At 38.4% G+C, this 20,788-nt stretch overlaps 1 protein-coding gene across 1 annotated transcript; it reads left to right on the plus strand.

Annotated features, from left to right (window-relative positions):
• The first annotated feature begins 6,420 nt into the window (after positions 1-6,420).
• On the plus strand, positions 6,421-18,049 carry mxra5a (matrix-remodelling associated 5a). The gene is made up of 7 exons (XM_082163991.1): positions 6,421-6,819; positions 7,145-7,353; positions 8,402-8,531; positions 8,717-9,107; positions 9,271-13,344; positions 13,484-14,405; positions 15,511-18,049. Exons 2-7 carry the CDS (start codon positions 7,175-7,177, stop codon positions 17,417-17,419), a joined length of 7,605 nt encoding a protein of 2,534 aa, XP_082020117.1. The 5' UTR covers positions 6,421-6,819; positions 7,145-7,174; the 3' UTR covers positions 17,420-18,049.
• The last annotated feature ends 2,739 nt before the right edge of the window (positions 18,050-20,788 follow it).

The raw sequence follows: 20,788 nt of genomic DNA on the forward strand, positions 1-20,788 counted from the left end.
ACTAAAGGAGTGCTGTGCATTTTTCTGTGAATCATTTGTCTAAAGCTTGATTATGTGACTTAGATACGCAGTGTTTTCCTACAGTTTCTGGATAAATATTGACTCAGCTGAAAAGCATTATGAGAGCATTGGAAGAACATCAGAACAGTTCAGTCTTATTTTAGACTGTAGAATGCATTGTCTTAATACAACAAGCAGCAAACACATTTCCCAGAAATTCCTTAATGTAATTCTTTGTGATCTTTAAATACTATATCTTATCCCTGATTATTCTGGATTTAAAAAAAAGAAAAATAATATATATATATATATATATATATATATATATATATATATATATATATATATATATATATATATATATATATATTATTTTTCTTTTTTGGTTGATTTCCACAAAGAAATTGGCATAAACTCTACAATACAGTGGCATTTATTTGTCTGAGCACCCATGGTGCATTTCCCAAAACCATTCCCAATAATAATGCAACACATTTTTTAAATATAATGCCTTTGTTGTTTCTGTAACATATTATCAGTTATTTATGTCTTAGTTTCACTTTCATGGACTTTAAAGGTGCAATGTGTAATATTTCTGAGGATCTATTGACAGAAATGCAATATAAGATCCATGTTTTCAGTGGTGTATAAAGACCTTACTTGATGAACCGTTATGTTTTTATTACCTTAGAATGAGTAATTTATATCTACATAACCACGGGCACCCCCCTTCTATGAATGTCGACATAATTGTGACGTTATGTTTCTACCGTAGCCGACAGCGAACAAACAGCGCTACAGAGCACGTTTCGTCACTAACTTGAATGAGAAGCAGCAGAAAAAGACGCAGCAGAATACTCAGGTTGTCCCTGACTCTGCAAACGTGGAGAAAAACATGCTGTCTGAACGACGCCTCGGACATCGTAACGTTAGCTATTTCCCCTTAGTAAAAATAACAATCGCAGTAACATGTGGTTTTACTGAACAATTAAGTAAATATAATATAATATAATATAATATAATATAATATAATATAATATAATATAATATAATATAATATAATATAATATAATATAATATAATATAATATAATATAATATAAAGAAACCTCATTGCTTTACTTGCTACTCTCTGCTGACTCTGACTCGACATCACTGTAGCTTCTCCTTAGAGTTTGCAAACAGAGGGATAGGCCGTGAGTGACTAGCTGTTTGCAATTCGCAAACCTCATCACTAGATGCCGCTAAAAATGACACACTGCACCTTTAAGTTTGTTTCTATTCAGTCTCCTTTGTTCTAGTCCCCGCCAGTCTTTAGTTGTCATGGTAATTGATATGATTTTCTTATTCTGTCCGGCTGTGTGTCATTAATATTCCTAATTTGCCTGTGTATTTATATGCCTGTGTTTTCAGTTCTTTTTAGTGGTTGTCGTTAACGCTTATGTTGAGTTTGGTGATGCTACAACGTGACAGTTTCTACATTAATTTGGAAATTTTATGTGAAAATATACTATTACAATATAAAAAAATATATATTACAGCCTCGAAAGGGTGCAAAGAGTGCTCCCTATCACTACAAAGCAGTCACTCATCTCAGAAAAAACAATAAAGTTATCTACACTGAAACTACGGAGCTAAGCACATGACGTGTGCATGATTTACTAATTCGTTCCTTCGATTTGATAAATCGTGCGGACGATTTACTAATTTGTTCCCTAGATTTATAAACTGTGCGCACGATATAGCAAATCAAAGGAACGAAATAGTAAATCGTGCGCTCGATTTATAAATCGAGGGAACGAAGTAGTAGCCTAAACCATGCACACGATTTAGCCTACAATTTTTTTCCTGCATGTCATGTGCAGGGCTCCGAATCTCTTACGTTGTGTCTTTGTTTGTTAATGAGAGGATTCGAGAGCGTACAGAACTCAGCATTGAACAAAAACCCAGGCGTTTTGACCGATGAGTGGATTCTGACTAAATTAAACGCCTCTGATTGGTCATTGCGTTCAAAAGATCAACAAACATGTCTGTGATTGGCTTCATTTCTCACCACTGCAGGAAATCGCAATGAATCAAACATCGAAAGCAAAAATAATCTGAAAGCAGTTGCGAAATAGTAAAAGTCCACGACTTGCATGTGACGTCGTTAACAACAGACCTGTATTATTGAATCAATGTTGGTCAAACGACAGAGGTGCGACCTTGCAACAGTTTTGTGACTTGCTAGTTAATTTCTCCAACAATTCATATTACGGTGGTTAAACAGCGAGTTATGTCATTGTACAGGAAACACACCCCTGACCAGCCAACTCAGCAACTTTGGCTCAACCAATGGCGTGAGTGGGGAAAAGGTTTAGGAAACCTGTTTGAAAAACAGCAGTTCTGTTGGTGCATTATTGGTGCAGAAACTTGACACCTCTTCCCAACTATTTCTTTATAGCCTCACAGTTTAAAGTTTTTCTCTGTAGGTTGAAGTGTCCATGGTTTTCCACTCTTTGTCTGGATTCTAGCAATAGTCCAGCTGCACTCAGTGGGTTGGGAGGCTGTTTATTATACAGTCCTGTCCATGTGGAGGCCCTGGGGATCTAGGCCAGAACGGCAAGACAAAAGACTATGTGAGAATTCAGGGCAATGGCCAATAAACCTGAATGCTAGGATTTAATGCTGACAGACTGAAAACCACCTAGTCTGCTCTACAGTAAAGTGCCAACAGCAAATACAGAAAGACTGTATTGTAAAACAGCACATCTTCATATCTGTCTTGTCAGTGCTTGCCTTCATACTGTACTCTTTTCTTTCTCAGATACAGTATGCCCTTTAAATGTCCATCACTCATTTTTTCATTAAAGCTGAGATAAGGTTGGAAATATTTCAAGAGTCATGGTAATAACAGAAGTGATAAGCTATTCATTTCAGGACTCATAGTTTGTTTTGCATGTTTTGACAAAAATCTGTAATAACATAATCCTTTATTAGAAGTATGACAATATAAATAAAAACTACTTTACCCATTATAGGATCATTTGTCTCGCAGTTATCATTTTAACATATGTGGTCAGACCACCAGTGAAAATAAACAGGACTTCATTGTCTAGGTAATGTTGTTTATTATTTGTATTCTACAGGTCGGTTTTCGGCCAGATGGTCAAACAGGGGAGTGTGGTTAATATAGATCATAGCTTGCAGCTGCCTTTTGCTGATCCAAGGCCAGCTTTACTGTTTCCTTTTCAATTAATAAAGCAAGGACACTGATCTGGGAGCAGAGCAAATGGGCAACTGTTACTTTTTGATTAATACAGGGGGAAATTAATAACACAATTCCGTGTCAGATGACAAAAAATGGAAAAGATGAAGCTGGTAAAATATTGTAAATCAAAGAGGTTAGAGAAACCGTGATATATTTCACATCTGCCACAGCTGCTGTTGGTAATGCTGGAGAAAATTATATATCTATATATATCTATATATATATATACAACAACAAAATATGTTATCTGAACAATACCAGTTAAATACGTTTTTATATATATATATATATATATATATAAATCTGATAATTACTAATGAAGAATTATTTGTTCATCCATTCATTCATTTTATTTTAAATGTACAGCTTGCCACAATATGCTTTTTAAAGTAAAATTAAATTGGACACTGATTGAACATCAGTCTTTTTCTAGTATGAAGATCTCAACCTGCCAGAAACAAAGCTTTTACTACACCTGAAAAGTATTTACAAGGATATCATGCATGTACTAGGTCCTTAGGTCATTTCCACGTCAGATGAACTACCACTCAGGGACCACTGGTAACATGTGCTAACCAGGTGGATTGGGTCTACATTGCATACTGTAGATTCATTGTTGAATGGTAGCTACATTTGCTTTCAAAACAGTGTCTGGAAAAACAGGTGCAAGCTTTGATGCCTCCCACTACACCAAAATATTATTAATCCAATACAGGTTGTTGTTAAATTGTGTGCACACCCTTTAATTTGAACACTCTTAAAATCTTAACAAAGCACCTTTGACCTTACAACCTGTAAACATGTTCCGTCCTCATGCCTCCCTGTTATTAAGCTGAATCATGTCTCAGACATAACAAATTGGCAACAAGCTTAAAAGTAACATCTTTATTTTTAGTACATGGGCACTCATAGAACTTACATTTTTTGGGGTTTTTTTTCAATTAAAGGCCCTTGCACACTGAGTCCGAAATTATGGCATGCGTTTTTTCGCTTTTGTGATTCGGTGGCTCTGAATTCTCAAAACACCATTCAAAATGCCTGCTAAGGATGCGAAAAACGCAGAAAATCGAACCTGAATAGTTTTTTTTTTTTTTTTTGGACGGACGAAAGTTTTGGAGGATGTGTACAAGCGTGATTGACATAACGTGAGGTTGAATGTATTTTTTAACGTGCGAAAATTTCGGACGCGAATTTCGGACTCAATGTGCAAGGGCCTAAAGCCTTTAAATATAATCGTACACTTGCTACAGATATTTTGCTCATCCTTAAACATGTATTTTTATAGTGCACACTCATTTTCCAACTCTTGTATTTATGCGATAAAAATATGCACATTATGCTACATGCAGCCAGAATTTGTTTTGGAAAGTTGAAGTTGAGTCATGGTGGCTGATTCAGCATAATGTGAGCCTGCTCATGTGCGGTGTGTGAATCGAAGGCGATGGAGGATGAACTCACAAAGTCTGCTCCAGGTGCACTAGTTCATCTGACCGCTGTATACTGTAAGTATATTCAAAGAGGATTCAGCGTGACTGTGGTGTATGACTGGTCTGTGGCAAAGCGTGAGCCATTTCTCTCTTCTTAAAGTGAGGTCTGTTTTTTTTTTTTAACCACTCAGTCAGTAGTTGTTAAAAGATTCTGACATCAGGTTCTTTCACTGTGTTTAGAAGTTATTCTGCCATTAAACGAATGACACGTGGAGGTCACAGAACATTAAATGGAAATTAGTTGAGCATGTTGTTTGAAGAATGTGCTCACTAAGAAACCAGTCACCTTGGAAGACTGTTTTGATTACCTTTTAACAATGCCCTCATTGTGAATCGAATGGAATTTCTCCATTTTCATGTTTTGATAACCTTTCTGACTATAAAAACTGAACTGTGATTTCATAAATCACTTAAATTTGTCCTTGTAATGCTTTTACACCAAGACCTATACATACAAGTTTCTTCAAAATGTTGTCTTGAAATCCTTAATGCACAGTTCTAGTCTTACTGTGTGACATACTGAAGCAAAAAAAAAAAGAAAAAAAAAAGTGATTCAAGTAATCAAGATCAAGTAAGTGTCTTAAGTGTCACATGATCTTTCAGAAATCAGTCCAATATGTTGATTTGGTGCTCAAGAAACATTTATTATTATTATGTTGAAAACAGTTGTTCTGCTTACTATATGTGGTAACCATGATAAAAAATATATATATATTTAAAAAAAAATCTTGAATACAAAGTTAAAAAGCAATGTTTGACCAGTAATATTTGCAACATTGTACATGTATTTACTGTCAATGTATTTACTGTTAATCTATTTGATGTCTTGATATGTGAGGATTTGTTCCATATCCCCCAAACAAAGAAAGTTTCTTTCTTGAAGATGATTACATTTTGTTTTCATTCTTCTTTGTTTTCATTCTTCTCTTATCATGATCACAATCTGTTTATGCTCACCTCTATTTCCATCACTGAAGATGCTATCTGCTTGAAATGACATGATGTGATGTATGGAATCTCCCAAGTGGTCAATAACAGGGGCAGGAGCTTGTGACCTCTGCCCTTGCCAGCCCCCTGCATTTTCTTCTCTAAATGCGGGTGCCTTGTGAACTCAGGGGACTTCATGCATCAGTTTGGGGTGGGTGGGTGTGTGTGTGTGTGTGTGTGGGTGTGGGTGTGTGTGTGTGTGTGTGTGTGTGGGTGTGTGTGTGTGTGTGTGTGTGTGTGTGTGTGTGTGTGTGTGTGTGTGTGTGTGTGTGTGTGTGTGTGTGTGTGTGTGTGTGTGTGTGTGTGTGTGTGTGTGTGTGTGTGTGTGTGTGTGTGTGTGTGTGTGTGTGTGTGTGTCTGGCATGTAGGGTCTAGGATCAGTCTCTAGGAGGGAAATAACAAGGCTTTGAACCTTGTGTAACCTTTACTTATATACAGTCTCAGTCTGAACCTTTAAGGGTCAAAACAGCATGTCATGGAAAAAGAACAGTGGGGGATGCAATAACTTCAAAGCTATCATAAACAACATACATGTTCGCGTTAGATACTGCCACGTTTTTTAGCATATAACTGAGATTAATACACTACCTTTTATCTGGACTGTGTGCTTTAGGCAGTTATTCGTCTCATCCAAAACATTACTTTCAGGAACGCGTGTAAAAGGCTCACAGTCGGTCACTCCCACCGAGCCCTGCGTTCTGTGCGCAGACGCTTTGACGCGCGCACCAGCGCCATCTGAGAGTTTCATTCTCACGTTTCCAACATAACGCGCAGCTTCACAGCTGGAGTCTCCAATGCGCTTCTCAAATACAGCCTTTCTCTAAAATTGTTGGGATTTGTTTATACTGTTTTGACGTTTCACCGCATCGGACTACAAGTAATTAGTGTCATATTGGATTGAGAAGAAAACCGACAACAAATAAAAACTTTATGAATGAAAACATTTTCAGCTTTTTCGTCATCAGTGGAGAATTTGCATCTTGAAGTGAATGGACTATCACATGATTTCTGGAGATGGCATTTTGATGGGTGCTGTGGACCAAAATCATGCCGGATTGTAGTTGGAATAATCTCCTGTTAACAAAGTTAACATAAGGTTTGCTTTTTTTCCTTTCCAGTAGCTCTTGAATGAAATCGGAGTTTGGTAGCATAGGTTACTACAACAGCGCTCCCCAACTTATTTTAAAACAAGAATGCAGTTTTATTATCGTATAGTGACATTTAACAACCGTTGATTAATTAATTTCTCAGCAAACAAAGTTAAAGATAAATATAGATCGCCAAGTCTTTATATTTTGCTTCTGGACGAGCTCATTTGCGCTTGCAGACTTTATCTTAGAAATCACACACACACACACACACACACACACACACACAAATATTCTACAGTATTTTGCTTCAACAATTGCGTTTTTCTGCAGTTTAAGGTGGCTGCTGCTGTGAAGTTGAAGATGGGTCGCTTTTATGCTCAGGTTTTGATGATGCTGGTGTTAGTAGCACTGCCTGTAGCGGTACGGTGTTGCCCGAGGCAATGTGCGTGCCACCAGCCCGCAGAGGTGCATTGCACGTTCCGCTCCTTACTCACGGTGCCTGCTGGCGTGCCCAAACAGGTGGAGCGGATGAATTTGGGGTAAGATGAACTTTTCTGTGACACGATATTATTAGACATTGCTTTCTTTCTTATCTTTCTGAATCAGCTTTCGTAATAGAACACTTTAGCACATCCATTCCAAAACGGATGTATCTGTAGATTAGGCCTATCACACTGGTCATCGTTGCATGCTGCAACTGGATTTTATTACTCGTTGCTTTAAAACATTTAATCCACATGGGTTCATCTGTAGGTTAGTGGGAATTTCCCTTGATGATGTCAAATGCCGGGGATATTTCGACCACTTTTCAGGTGACCTACAACTATGCATGATGTTTAGGACTCTCCAAGGAAGGATTTGAGATCATACTTAATTGGGTAAACAGGGGCTAGTTGTTGCAATTTGTGTAGGTTTATATTTAATTGTAGGTTTACATAAACACATACCTTATAGGCTACAAAATGTACATTTCAACTGATATTACCCAAGTGTAAGATCTAGTTCTTTGAATTATCACAATGCAATATGTGATCATTTTGTTTGTTTTGTAATAAAATAAATAAATCGAAAACTGTAAAAAGATTATTATAAACAAAATTATTTTATTAAGCAACACAAATGTAAACAGGAATGAACAAAACAAACCATTGTTTTAATCAACAAATATTGTATTTAATAAAATTGTATACATAAAAGACATTTTGTCATGGGAACAAAGTTCAACCATTTGGATATAATCAGCCTAGTGACCCATGCCTGAGTTTGTGTTCACTTGTTTACCCAGAAGCAATTACAATATATATATATATATATATATATATATATATATATATATATATATATATATATATATATATATATATGATTTTGGAATTTTATTTGGAGAACTTAATTCCCTAAATTATGTAATTTTAAGAAAACTTTGGACTAGGCATTTGGAAACCTTACAATTACTGAGATAAAACCTTTTGAAAACTAGCCCTACACTCCCACATTGAAATTTAGTCAATTTAGGTTATATTTGGTAAATCTGCAGCATCACAGAATAATTAACCATCTTATTGTCACCTCCTTCTGTACACTCAGGTTTAATACTATAAATAGAATAACTTACAGCTCTTTTGCTGGGTTACGAAAACTGGAGCTTCTTTTAATGCATGGCAATGATGTGCATCAAATTCCTGATGGAACATTCCGTGACCTCATATCCCTTCAGGTACAATTTTTTTCCCTTTGAGAAAACATGATTTCTGTACTTCTTTTGTTGTACTAATGTTTGCATTGATACCTCATATATGTATGGAACAACTTTTGCAATTTTAAATAGCATCAATGAATTACAGTTGAAAATGTAATATAAACAAGTAAATGATATCTAGTTCAATGCCTCTTTCTCCTCAGATGCTGAAACTAAGCTATAATAAACTGAAGGTAATTAGCAGGCAAACCCTTATGGGTCTCTGGAGTCTCACTAGGTTGCACCTGGATCACAACAGACTTGAGTTCATCCACCCTGATGCATTCCAAGGCCTCACGTCTCTTCGCCTTCTCCAATTGGAGGGCAACCAACTTCAACAGCTCCATCCAGCAACCTTCTCCACTTTCTCTATTCATGGACACTTCCCAGTGTCCACCCTGAAGCACTTGTACCTGTCAGATAATATACTGACCACGTTATCACAGAGGATGCTAGCAGGCATGCCCTACCTGGAGAACCTCTCCCTGAATGGGAACCCCTGGACATGTGACTGTCGTATGAGATGGTTCAAAGAATGGAATAAAAATTCACCAGGTTATTATTATCATGATTGACAATAGTAGTAATATAAATTATCACTTGTGATTATCTTCTCATAATGATAGTTCTGCATAGGATTATATAAAGTTGTTTAGAATTATAAGACTACTTTATCTTGATGAATGTCCACTTCTAACACCTCGTTTTTTCTTTCCAGGTGTGCTGAAATGTAAGAAGGACAAAGCCTACCTGGATGGCCAGCTATGCCCTATGTGTTTCTCTCCAAAACACCTAAAGAAGAAACAACTACAGGAGTTGGAGAAACCCACTTGCAATAGTCCCATTATCCACACCTCTCACAGAGCCATTTCCCCAGAGGACACTGAAAGTGACCTCCTGACGATGGATGAATTTCGTCAACCCCTTGGCAACATTTCCCTGGGCCTATCAGATGAACATGGACATCAAGTAGACCTGGAATGCATTGTCACTGAGCCAGGAGTGCTTACAAGTATAGGCTGGGACTATGTTAACCAGTCTCAAATATCAGCAAATGTGACTCTGACGTTAGATTTAAAGTGTGCTATTGACAGGTCCAGTTATGAGAAGTTGTGGAGATTGATTGCATATTATAGTGATGTTCCAGCCCACCTTCGAAGGGAAATTATGCTAAGTAAGGACCCTTACACAAGCTTTAGATATCGGCAAGATGTTGAAAAGGATGCTCTTTACTATACAGGAGTAAAAGCTAACATAGCTGCTGACCCACCCTGGTTAATGCAGTCATCAATGGACCTCCAGCTAAACAGACTTCAGTCGACAAGTAAAAGTGTTCGAATTATTCTGAGCACCCATCTGACTGAAGTTATGGAAAAGGAATATATAAGAAAGCAGAGTAGGGGCTGGGTTATAATTGAGTCCAGGAACAACACTAGAACAATGCAGACTGCTGTTGTGGGAAGTCCTGCTAAAATAAACTGTACCATACATAGCTCAGGGAACGAGTCAGTTAAATGGATGCTACCTGATGGCTCTACTTTAAAAACACCTTATAGCAATGTTGATAGAATGCTTTCAGCTTCAAGTGGCGGTGTTCTTGAAATCAAATCTCTGGATCATTCTGATTCAGGAGTGTACTACTGTATTGCACAGGTTTCAGATGATCTCACGATACTCCCTTTTCGCCTGACAGTGGAGGAATCCTCCAGCCCACCTCCTGGAGGTGAAGGAGTAACAGAGCCAGTAACGGGATTCGCAGGTCGACCGTTTTTGCTTCCATGTGTCGCCACTGGATCCCCTGATGCTGATATACACTGGATTCTCCCTGATGGCAGCATTGTTAACAAGTGGATAAACATTTCCAGGATATTTGTGGCTTCAAATGGAACTCTGATTATTCGACACAGTCAGCTTTCAGACAATGGATACTATAAGTGTGTAGCAGGAAACCAGCATGGGATGGACACTTTGGCCACAAAAGTAATAATAACTAGGCCACCAGGTATGCTCCCCTTACGGAAGTACTCCGGTAGCCCTCAACCTGCTGAGGGAGTTTCAACCAAAATAAAAGTCCTTGTGAAAAACGATGTGGAGTCATCTGGGGATAATGAACCTGAAGAGTTTTTAGAGAAAGCACTTCCTACGCAAGTGGATTTTCCCAATCGGCGGAGGGTCCCAAGTATGGGAATAAGAGGAGGTCATCCATCTAGGAAATCCTGGAGACGCCCTGCTACACCAAGGAGGAGAATAGGTACCCCAGTAGTGGACAGGGTTAACACTGTAGAGTCAAAAAGAAGAATTAACATGTCAAAAAACCAAATAGACCCAAAGCACTGGGCTAACATTTTGGCAAAAGTTCGCAGTGGTGGAATCAGTTCAAAAACAGCTACTCCAAACTATATTCAGACCAGTACACACAAAATACAGGAGTCAGAGGCTGCCTACACAAAGCAATCATTACGATCATCTGCAGAAGGTACAACAACAAGTACACCAGTAAAGGAAGTATTGTACTCAGTTACAATGTCACAGATGCCTATTGAGGCTACTGAGTACAACTTGGATATAAGAGCTCTGGATTCTGAGGATGCAAGACATGTTATTTACCAGATAGCAGCTCCTAAAACCGACACAAATTCAGATTCGTTTACAGTTAGCACATATATCACACAACCCACTGTTGGACCACAGATGACCCGTTTTACTGTGAGAGATTCAGAGGTTGCAGATGGAGTTGCAGGGAGCACTTTGTGGAGCACAACATCATATGGAACCTATTTACAGGAAAACCAAAGCCACACAATGGATGTAACTGAAGCAATTCAAAAGTCTGATGGTGAAGATGAATACAAGGTTTTGCAAAACCCTGAGCACGTGGGAGAGGTTTATCAGGAAAGGATGCATCACAGCTTTTTATCAACCACAGCAAAAACCCTCACAGAACCAAGTACAGAAACTGCTGTGTACTCATTTACTGAAATTCTAACTATAATTAAGCTTGGACCACAGACCTTACAAAAGCACATACCTCAAGAGAAACATAATGTCTCAAAAATTCCATTGCTTCTTACTGTGACACCAACCACCAAACCCACTTCAGGACACAAAGCAACATTCACTAATTTACTCAATGCTTCCTCCTCACATGCTAGGAACTCATCCAGTTTGAGGAGGAGGAACGGTGGAAGACGTAGAAAGCCTAATCGAATTAGAACCAAGACAAACAGTTCTAAATCATCCGTATATGTCACAAATGTCACCCCACAGCCCACTTCAGCTTCAATTGCAGAGGTCACAAATGAGTTTTCAGTCGTTACTAAGACAACTGCCTCCTCTCAAACTAAAATAGAAACATCTCCATGGGCCAAAAGTGTAGGAGCCAAGATGAATACTACTGTTCCATTAACTGACAACCAGCCAGAGTCACTAGGCAAAATGACTCATGAAGAGAACACAGACCCTTTATACAGTGGCAGGAATCACAAAACCCACAAATCCCTATCCCAAGAAAAAGTATCTATGACAAAGGAGAGACACTCATCTCATGCTAATCCAGCTCAAGAGAAAAGCACCACAACAGTACTAGTGTCTCCATCAACATTCAGTAGTTTTGGAAGTGAACAAGAAAAAGCAAATACAGAGAAAGAACAAAAATCCACCTTGTCTCCCCATATTCCAAATCCTCCTATGAAGGCAGCCATTCATGAGTGGTTTACAAGCACCCATACCCCTACAGCTAAAACGTTTGAAGAGACTCAACAGGAACACATTACAGCAGACCCCAGCTCAAGCCCAACGTCAGACGACTCTCATGCACAATTAGAAGAACTTCCAGATGCAAGTCCAGACAAAACAAAGAGCCAATATAACCCCACAGAGACTAAATCAGTTCTGTCATACAATGAGCTTGAAAGAAGGTTTCCTGTGAGGTCATCTTCCCCAAGTACACAGTATGAAATCATAAAAAATAATTCAGAAATCCCATATGGTTCAGCAACAGCAACTGCTAAAATGTTTAAGGGGGCACAAAAGAGTTCACAGGTTCCAACAGGAAGGCCCACAAGCTATCCAGCATTAGTGCTTGCAACAACAAAACCAATTAGGCTTCCAACTGGTAGCATTCACAACAGACACAATTCTGTTTTATCCATGAACCCTTGGTCTCCGTCAGAAAATGCTAATGTCTCTTCAGTTACAAAAGAAAACATAATTGCCACAACAACAACTAGAACAGCCCTGAGGCCTCCTACAGTACATACACATATGCTTTACCCAAATACACCCACTTCTGTGAGCATGCTAGGTGAACCAGACAACGCAAATCACATTCCTGATAGTGACAAAGACAGATTTGTAACCCCAGGCCAGGAAAACATTAGTAAGATAGAACTTAGCAGAACATACAGTAGGGCAAGACTTCCAGTCACACAATTTCCTTATCAATTAGCCAGTGCCACAAGATCTCAAGAATTAGAGGAAAACATCCTCAAAAAGACCACTAAAAAAACACCCACAACTCCACCACTTCACTCAACTTTAACAGTATCTTTACAACAGCAAAGACTTCCTGACAGGCCAGGTGTTCAGGGTAGAGGAAGCTCTTCTGTGCATTACACCACATCAGGAGGACCTCAACAAAGACCAACGGTAGTGCCTGAGGGTAGAGGCAGACCTCGCATCACCAGCACAGACATTAGATCAGTAACAGCACATGCTGAGACTGATGCCTATTTGCCTTGTGTGGCTGTGGGAAAACCCAGTCCCTTCCTTTCCTGGATTAAAGTATCCACAGGTAGGACAGATATAGTTTTAATTATTTAAATATTACCATAAGCTTTTCAAATCTGTACATTGTTGACACATGCATGTAGAAATATATTATTTTGATGCTGTAGCTCTAAAATGATTTTGTCACTTTTTTTTTCCTGCAGGAGCTAGTATCACACAGAACAGCAGGGTTCAGAGATTCAAGGTCTCTTCTAATGGTACGCTTATAATCCACAATGTACTTCCTCTGGACAGAGGCCAGTACCTCTGCAGTGTTAAAAACCAGTATGGAGAGGACAAGATTGTAGTTAATTTAGTTGTTCTAGCTGAACACCCTAGAGTTCTGCAGCCTCGCTATAGAGAAGCCACAGCATACCTTGGAGAAACTGTCAAGTTTGAGTGTCAGTCCCAAGGGCATCCTCAGCCTCGGATCACCTGGGTCCTACCTGATAGGAAAATGGTACATTCAAGTGGACCTACTCATGGCACACCTGAGCACATGGTCTCAGTCTTACCTAATGGCTCGCTTTACATGAAATCGGTCAGTCACATGGATCAAGGAATTTATAAATGCATTGCTAGCAATGCTGCAGGTGCTGATACCATATCCATTCGACTGACTATTGCTTCCTTGCCACCCATCATTGAGCAGCCAAGACATGAGAATGTCAGTCTTCCAGAGGGAAGCACTGCCTACTTGAATTGCACTGCCAGGGGTGCCCCTCCCCCTGCTATTGGCTGGATCACTCCTGATGCCATGCAGCTCCGTCCCTCCCAGTTTATTAATGGACGTAACTTGTTTGTATTCCCCAATGGGACACTCTATATTCGTAGTCTTGCTCCGACAGATGCAGGGAGGTATGAATGCTCAGTAACCAATGTGGTTGGCACTGCATGGAGAGCCATTATTTTGACTGTAAAGAAGTCTATAATATACTCAAGAGCCAAGATTACATTCTCATCACCTAAAAAAACAGATGTGGTCTATGGAGGCAGGTTGCACCTGGACTGTATTGCGTCAGGGAATCCAGAACCCAGGATAATTTGGAGGACTCCGTCCAAAAAGCTTGTGGATGCTCACTACAGGTAATGTAAACATTTCACTGAAGTACATCTACTTTGCTGGAAAGTACATACTGAGTTTATACACTTGAGAAAAATGTGCACATGGCTACTGTCTTCCTTTCTTTTTCTTCTCCCTCTGCATTTCTCTTGCTCCTTAAAGCATGCACTTAAACAAGTTTGCATCCTGTTTTGACTGAGACATGTTACCCTTGCCATGCAAATCAAACACTCTTAATGTCACACTGTGGTAAAAATCAAGTTTTTAATGTTGTTAATAGGTCTATGTGGTGTTTATAATATGCTTTGAGACAAATCATGTGCAAATTCACACTTTTCCTTAAAAGTACTTTCTCCTTAAAACTGCAGTGATCTACAGACAGTTTCAAATACGCGGTTTGAAATCACTGGTGTTTCTTATGTCACAAACTACCTTGTAACCAATCACGTCAGTGTGCTGGCAGGCTTTAGCATATCCTTAACTATTCTCTGAAGCAGTGGAGTCTCAAGAGAAGCCAGGTTATCCCAGTATATTTTTTTTGTTGAAATGAAAAATCGGGTAGAAAAATATTACGATGTCATGATCAACTATATGCCTTTCTCCACTGATGTTCTGAGTTGTTCAAAGCGTTTCTAAGGATACTAATTGTTAAAAGGTAGCTGTCTGACTCTGAGGTGGCGAACGGGAACATGTTTTGTGTAAAATTAGTAACACATTTTTAGCTGTTTGATAGAATAGTCAAGTAAAAGGCTAATCATATTAATTACCGTTATGTGTCCAACGTTGTAAAGAGCGATACCATTGTGCAAAGTTTACCTCAGTAAGTTTACCAAGGGGACCGCATATACTAAATGAACCCAGGGTTTTTTAACCAAAAAATGTTCACAGGAAAAAACTTGTAAATATGTCATTTTGGTGATCAAAGATGAGTTTTAAGGGATACAATTATTGACTACAGGGGGACTTTAACTGCTCCTCTAAAAGAGGGGCTCATCTGGTTTTGAAATCTCAAGGGTGCAACATTCTAAATAAAAAGCAAAAAACTTCTGTTAGTAACATTTTACATTAAACTGGTTGAATCACACATCTTCAGTATTAATGCTTTTGTCATTTTTTTGTATATTTCAGTTACGATCAAATGATCAAGGTCTCTGCCAACGGTACTCTATCCATCATCTCTGTGACAGAGAAAGATAACGGTGAATACCTCTGTGTTGCTCGCAACAAAATCGGGGATGATTTTGTGCCCTTTAAGGTCAACGTCCTGGCAAAACCTGCTAAAATTGAGCAGAAGACAAAGTCTGACAGGAAGGTGATGTATGGAGGTAACCTAAAAGTTGACTGTGTGGCTTCTGGACTACCTGATCCTAAAATCCAGTGGGCATTGCCTGATGGCACCATGATCAACAGTGTCGTGAAATCTGAACATAATGTTGGCAGTCGAAGTCGCAGGTATGTTGTATTTGACAATGGAACCCTCTTCCTCAATGAAGTAGGGATGCGTGAAGAGGGCGACTATACATGTTATGCTGAGAACCAGGTTGGAAAAGATGAGATGAAAGTGCATGTCGAAGTAGTTGCAGATGTTCCTATGATTGCAAATAAGACACATGATGTAATCAGGGTCCTCTATGGAGAATCTGTCTCTCTGCAGTGCAGTGCCAAGGGTGAGCCAACACCTCTTATATTGTGGTTCTCACCCACTAATAGAGCCATCACTTCAGCTTCAGACAAATATTTTATACACAACAATGGGACTCTAATCATTCAGAAAGTTCAGAGATTCGATGGTGGGAACTATATATGTCTTGCCAGGAACAGTGCAGGACAGGATCGCAAAGTGACCAGAGTGGATATTCTTGTCTCTCCACCTGCTATTAATGGCCTAATAGGCACCACAAACTCAATGAAAGTGTCTAGTGTGAGAGATCAACGGAAACTAATTGACTGTGAAACTACTGGTACACCTGTTCCCCGTGTCATGTGGGTTCTTCCAGAAAATGTTGTACTCCCTGCACCATATTATGGCAGTCGAATGACAGTACATCGCAATGGCACTTTGGATATCCGTTCAGTGAGAATGACAGATTCAGGCCAGTTAGCCTGTGTTGCTCGTAATGAGGGAGGTGAAACAAAACTCATTGTTCAGCTTGATGTAACAGATATTTCGGAGAAGCCGAAACTCAAGAGTCCTAAAATGGAGTCACTCTTATTGACCGTGGGCAGGACCATTAACCTAAGCTGTTCAGTTGAGGGGTCACCAACCCCACAGCTGACGTGGATCCTTCTAAATGGCTCCCCACTATTGAGTGGTGCACAATTCAGTAAATTCCTCCACAAGTCTGATGGGACTTTGGTCATCAGTAACCCTGCTCTCTCAGAGGCAGGCACATATCGTTGTTTGGGACGCAATGCAGCTGGGCTGGTTGAAAGAACTGTTACATTAATTCCAGGGCACAAGCCAGAAATCAATAACAGGTATAACTCACCTGTCAGTATTATAAATGGGCAAAGTTTACATCTGCACTGCTTGTCAAACACTGACTCTGTCCGCCTCACCTGGACTCTGCCAAGCGGGATAGTCTTAAACCGACCTCAAAGAGCAGGTCGTTATGCTATTCTTGCCAATGGAACCCTCTCCATCCAGCAGGCCTCTGTCCATGACAGGGGCTCATATACCTGCAGGGCCTCAAATGAATATGGAAGCTCCCTGATAACTGTTCCAGTCATCATCATCACATATCCACCCCGAATCACTAGTGGCCCAGCTCCTGCTACCTATGCTAAAAAAGGAGTGGCGGTACAACTTAACTGTGTGGCCACTGGCATCCCCAAATCAGAAATCGCATGGGAGACACCAGACCGAACACGGCTTGTTGTCAGCCCCCAACCACGGCTAATTGGGAACAAGTACCTCCATCCTCAGGGTTCCTTAATCATCCAGAATCCTACAACAAGAGATGCTGGACTGTACAGATGCACAGCCAGAAATGTGGTAGGGGTTGACTCAAAAGGTACATACCTTTATGTATACTAAGAAACACAGGACATCTACTCTTCATATGCCCAAGGAACTGCGACATTGAGCTTTAACACAGCTTGATAGCAATAGAATTTGTCAATGTGAAATATGTAGAATGAAATCAGCCCAATGCAAAAAAAAAAAAAAAAAAAAAAAAAAAAAAAAAACATTACATTACATTATATTTTGTCAATGATGTGAGCTTTACTTTAAAGTTTGCAAGTAACACTTTGCAAAATGTAAAAAAAGGTACTATTCTTCAAAAGCTTGGTATGGGATTCATGTAATATAACCAACCTACTGATATTACAAGGCATCTTTCTACTTTTAATGTTTGACAATGACAGTTTATGTCTAAATGTATAGATAAAAAAGTTATATATTTGTAGCCATGAAGAAAAATATAAATTATATATTCTGACTTTATGGAAGGCAATAATGCAGAATATTTCACAAATCAGGGATAACATTATTTTAATAATGCTTTGAAAAAAAATCTAATTATTCAAAACTTTCAAATGTAAACAAGATGCTCACAACACATTTTTGAACGACTTTTGAAATTTTTGAAAATAAATTTTTCACAGTATTACAGTCACAGATTCTTATTCAGATTTCAAGAATTACTAGCAAATGAAATACAAAGTTGCCTACAATAGCTTTTTCATATGATGATACGATTATTTGTATTTGCATTGCTCTATTTGAAAAATGTCATACTTGTCCACTTGTAACACTTATAAATTATTTGTCCTTTAAAAACTAATGTATTTCTATTTTGCATATTTTTTAATAAAGATGACTTTTAATAAATAACTATAGTTTCATGTCAGCCCTTGAGCAACATGATGTTATTGATAAGACAGAATTAAGACAGATGGGAGCACTCTCCCCTCTGCAAATGCCCTTTTCGCAAGATGTAAAATAAGTCTTTGATGTCCCCAGAGTGTGTATGTAAAGTTTTAGCTCAAAATACCCCACAGATATTTTTATATAGCATGTTAAAGTTGTCATTTTGAGGGTGAGCAAAAACGCACCATTTTTGTGTCTGTCCCTTTAAATGCAAATGAGCTGCTGCTCCAGGCACAGAGGGCGGAGCTTCAAGAGCTTGTGTCCTTTTACCTCACACAGACATGCACTGGAAATTTCAAAAACCTTTAGCCTTTTATGTTCAAACCGAAGTTAGAAAGAAGAAGTGACAACAAGTAGATAACATTTCTGAATTGGTGAACTAATTGGTGAATTTATGTAGCTTATGTGTAGTTATCTTCTAGTCATTGATTAGCATATTCTGTCTTGATAATCTATAAATCGTGTTCCCGGGGGTGGGTTTATGTAAATTTTAGGGTTAGTGATGTCACTAATCCGGGACGAATGTCGTGTAGTCCCTACCAGCCGTTTGTTGTAGTCCTTAAAAAGCAATTTCTTTAAAAGAAAATATCTCCCTTTGCATTGAAATTTGAACGTTGTAACTTTGCAAATGTTGTTTATGCTCAGACAGCAACATTACACACTAAGTTAGAAAAGTGAAATCATATTCAACCACCCCTTTAATAAACATTCTCTAACCAGTAAATGAGAGCAATTCATGAAAATAGGGATTTTGGAAACTATCATGTAATTGAGGTTTTCTCAGACATGATGAAAGCACAGACTAAACTGAACCTTCTTCTGCTTTATGGTTTTTAGATTTCAACAACATACATATTCTGAGCAGTGTTGTGGCAAAAATAATCATTAAACAATCATCATCACTGCATAAGAGACACCAAGAATCAAATTGTATTTTAAAAGATATTTATTCTCTTGCAAGAGGCTTAGTCACAAAATCACAGCAGCTACCCCGTGACGTGAGCAAGACCTGACACCCAGCCCAGGAAATTCCCTTCTTATATACTCCTTCTTCAAGGTCTTTTCTCTGTAGTTTTCCACTCACCCAGCATGGCCACATCCACATCACATTTAGAATAGAATGACCCCTCTAACCCCCCTTGGCTAAATTATCTTCCATCTAAAGAGTTAAAGGTTCTTAACCATTTGTCTTACTGTGTGTGTCTTGCTTACGTCAGGTGTACAAACATACATATATCCTGTTCACATTCCACAATGTGACACATTATGTTGCAATATATGTTGAAGATCAATGGAAATCCAATTTTTCCATTACAGCAGCTAGTCACTAAATGTTCTGTAAATATTTTCTCTAAGAGTGGGAGAACATTACTATGAAACCGAAAACATCTTTACATCTGCAACACTATGTGGTACATCTTTGTTTGTTCCCCTTGCACTGACATATTTTAAAATGTGTCACTGTCATTGTTTTGTTGTATTATAATGTTTTATTTTATTTTCTAAGGCACATTTATAAAAGCTATCCTAAATTAATTAAGGCCTAATCTTGGCTTAATCTTAGCCCTGTCTGTGAAACCAGGCCATAGGGTATAACATTTATTCTTTTCTGAATGTGCTTATTTTGGATCAAATTCAATGATGCAATATATATATATATAAACACACATATAACCTGTTCTTCATCTGTCTGATAGAATTCAAAACTTCTGGTTTTGGCAGCACCGTGAAACGAAGTAAATGGTGCTTTGTACCAGACCATGACACACAGCACAGTAATACGGCAGAGCGTGAGCGGCTTGAAAAAACTCTCAGATTGCTAAGATGTCAAAATGAGTAACTGTGAAAGACTGAGAGTTTATATCCAGTGCCATATGTTGATTGATATAAAAGTACATGGTTTGGCAGATTTATTTGCTTGAGCTTCTGAATTTATGTCAACTTAATTTATGCTTGACTTAAAGTTCACCCAAAAATGAAAATTGTGTCATCATTTACTCACGCTCAAGTTGTTCCAAACCTGTATTAATTTCTTTCTTTTGCTGAACACAAAAGAAGATATTTTGAAGAATGTCGGTAACCAAACAGTTGATGGACCCCATTGACTTCCAAAGTATGAGGAAAAAATACTATGAAAGTCAATGGGGTCCAATCAACTATTTGGTCACTGACATTCTTCAAATTAGCTTCTTCAAAATATTCTTCAGATTCAAATTCAAATTCATACAGGTTTGGAACAACTTGAGCATGAGTAAATGATGACAGAATTTTTATTTTTGAATATTATTTTGAATATTTATTTTTAAATGGCAATATCTGCACCTGTTGTGACACTGAAATTATGTAAATGTTAAAATATATTGTTTAATGTTGGAACTGGCTAATCTTTTATAAACATATAGCTTATGTAAAAACTGGATGATCTCAAATCGATCTATGTAGATTCTGTTTATTAATGGACCATTTTCACAGAAAGTCAAATTCTTTGCAAAGTCATGGAAATTCAACAGTGGAATTTTTCTTCCAGTTTTT

This window comes from Leuciscus leuciscus, assembly GCF_965113295.1.
Source record: "Leuciscus leuciscus genome assembly, chromosome: 3".
NCBI classification, from domain to species: domain Eukaryota; kingdom Metazoa; phylum Chordata; class Actinopteri; order Cypriniformes; family Leuciscidae; genus Leuciscus; species Leuciscus leuciscus.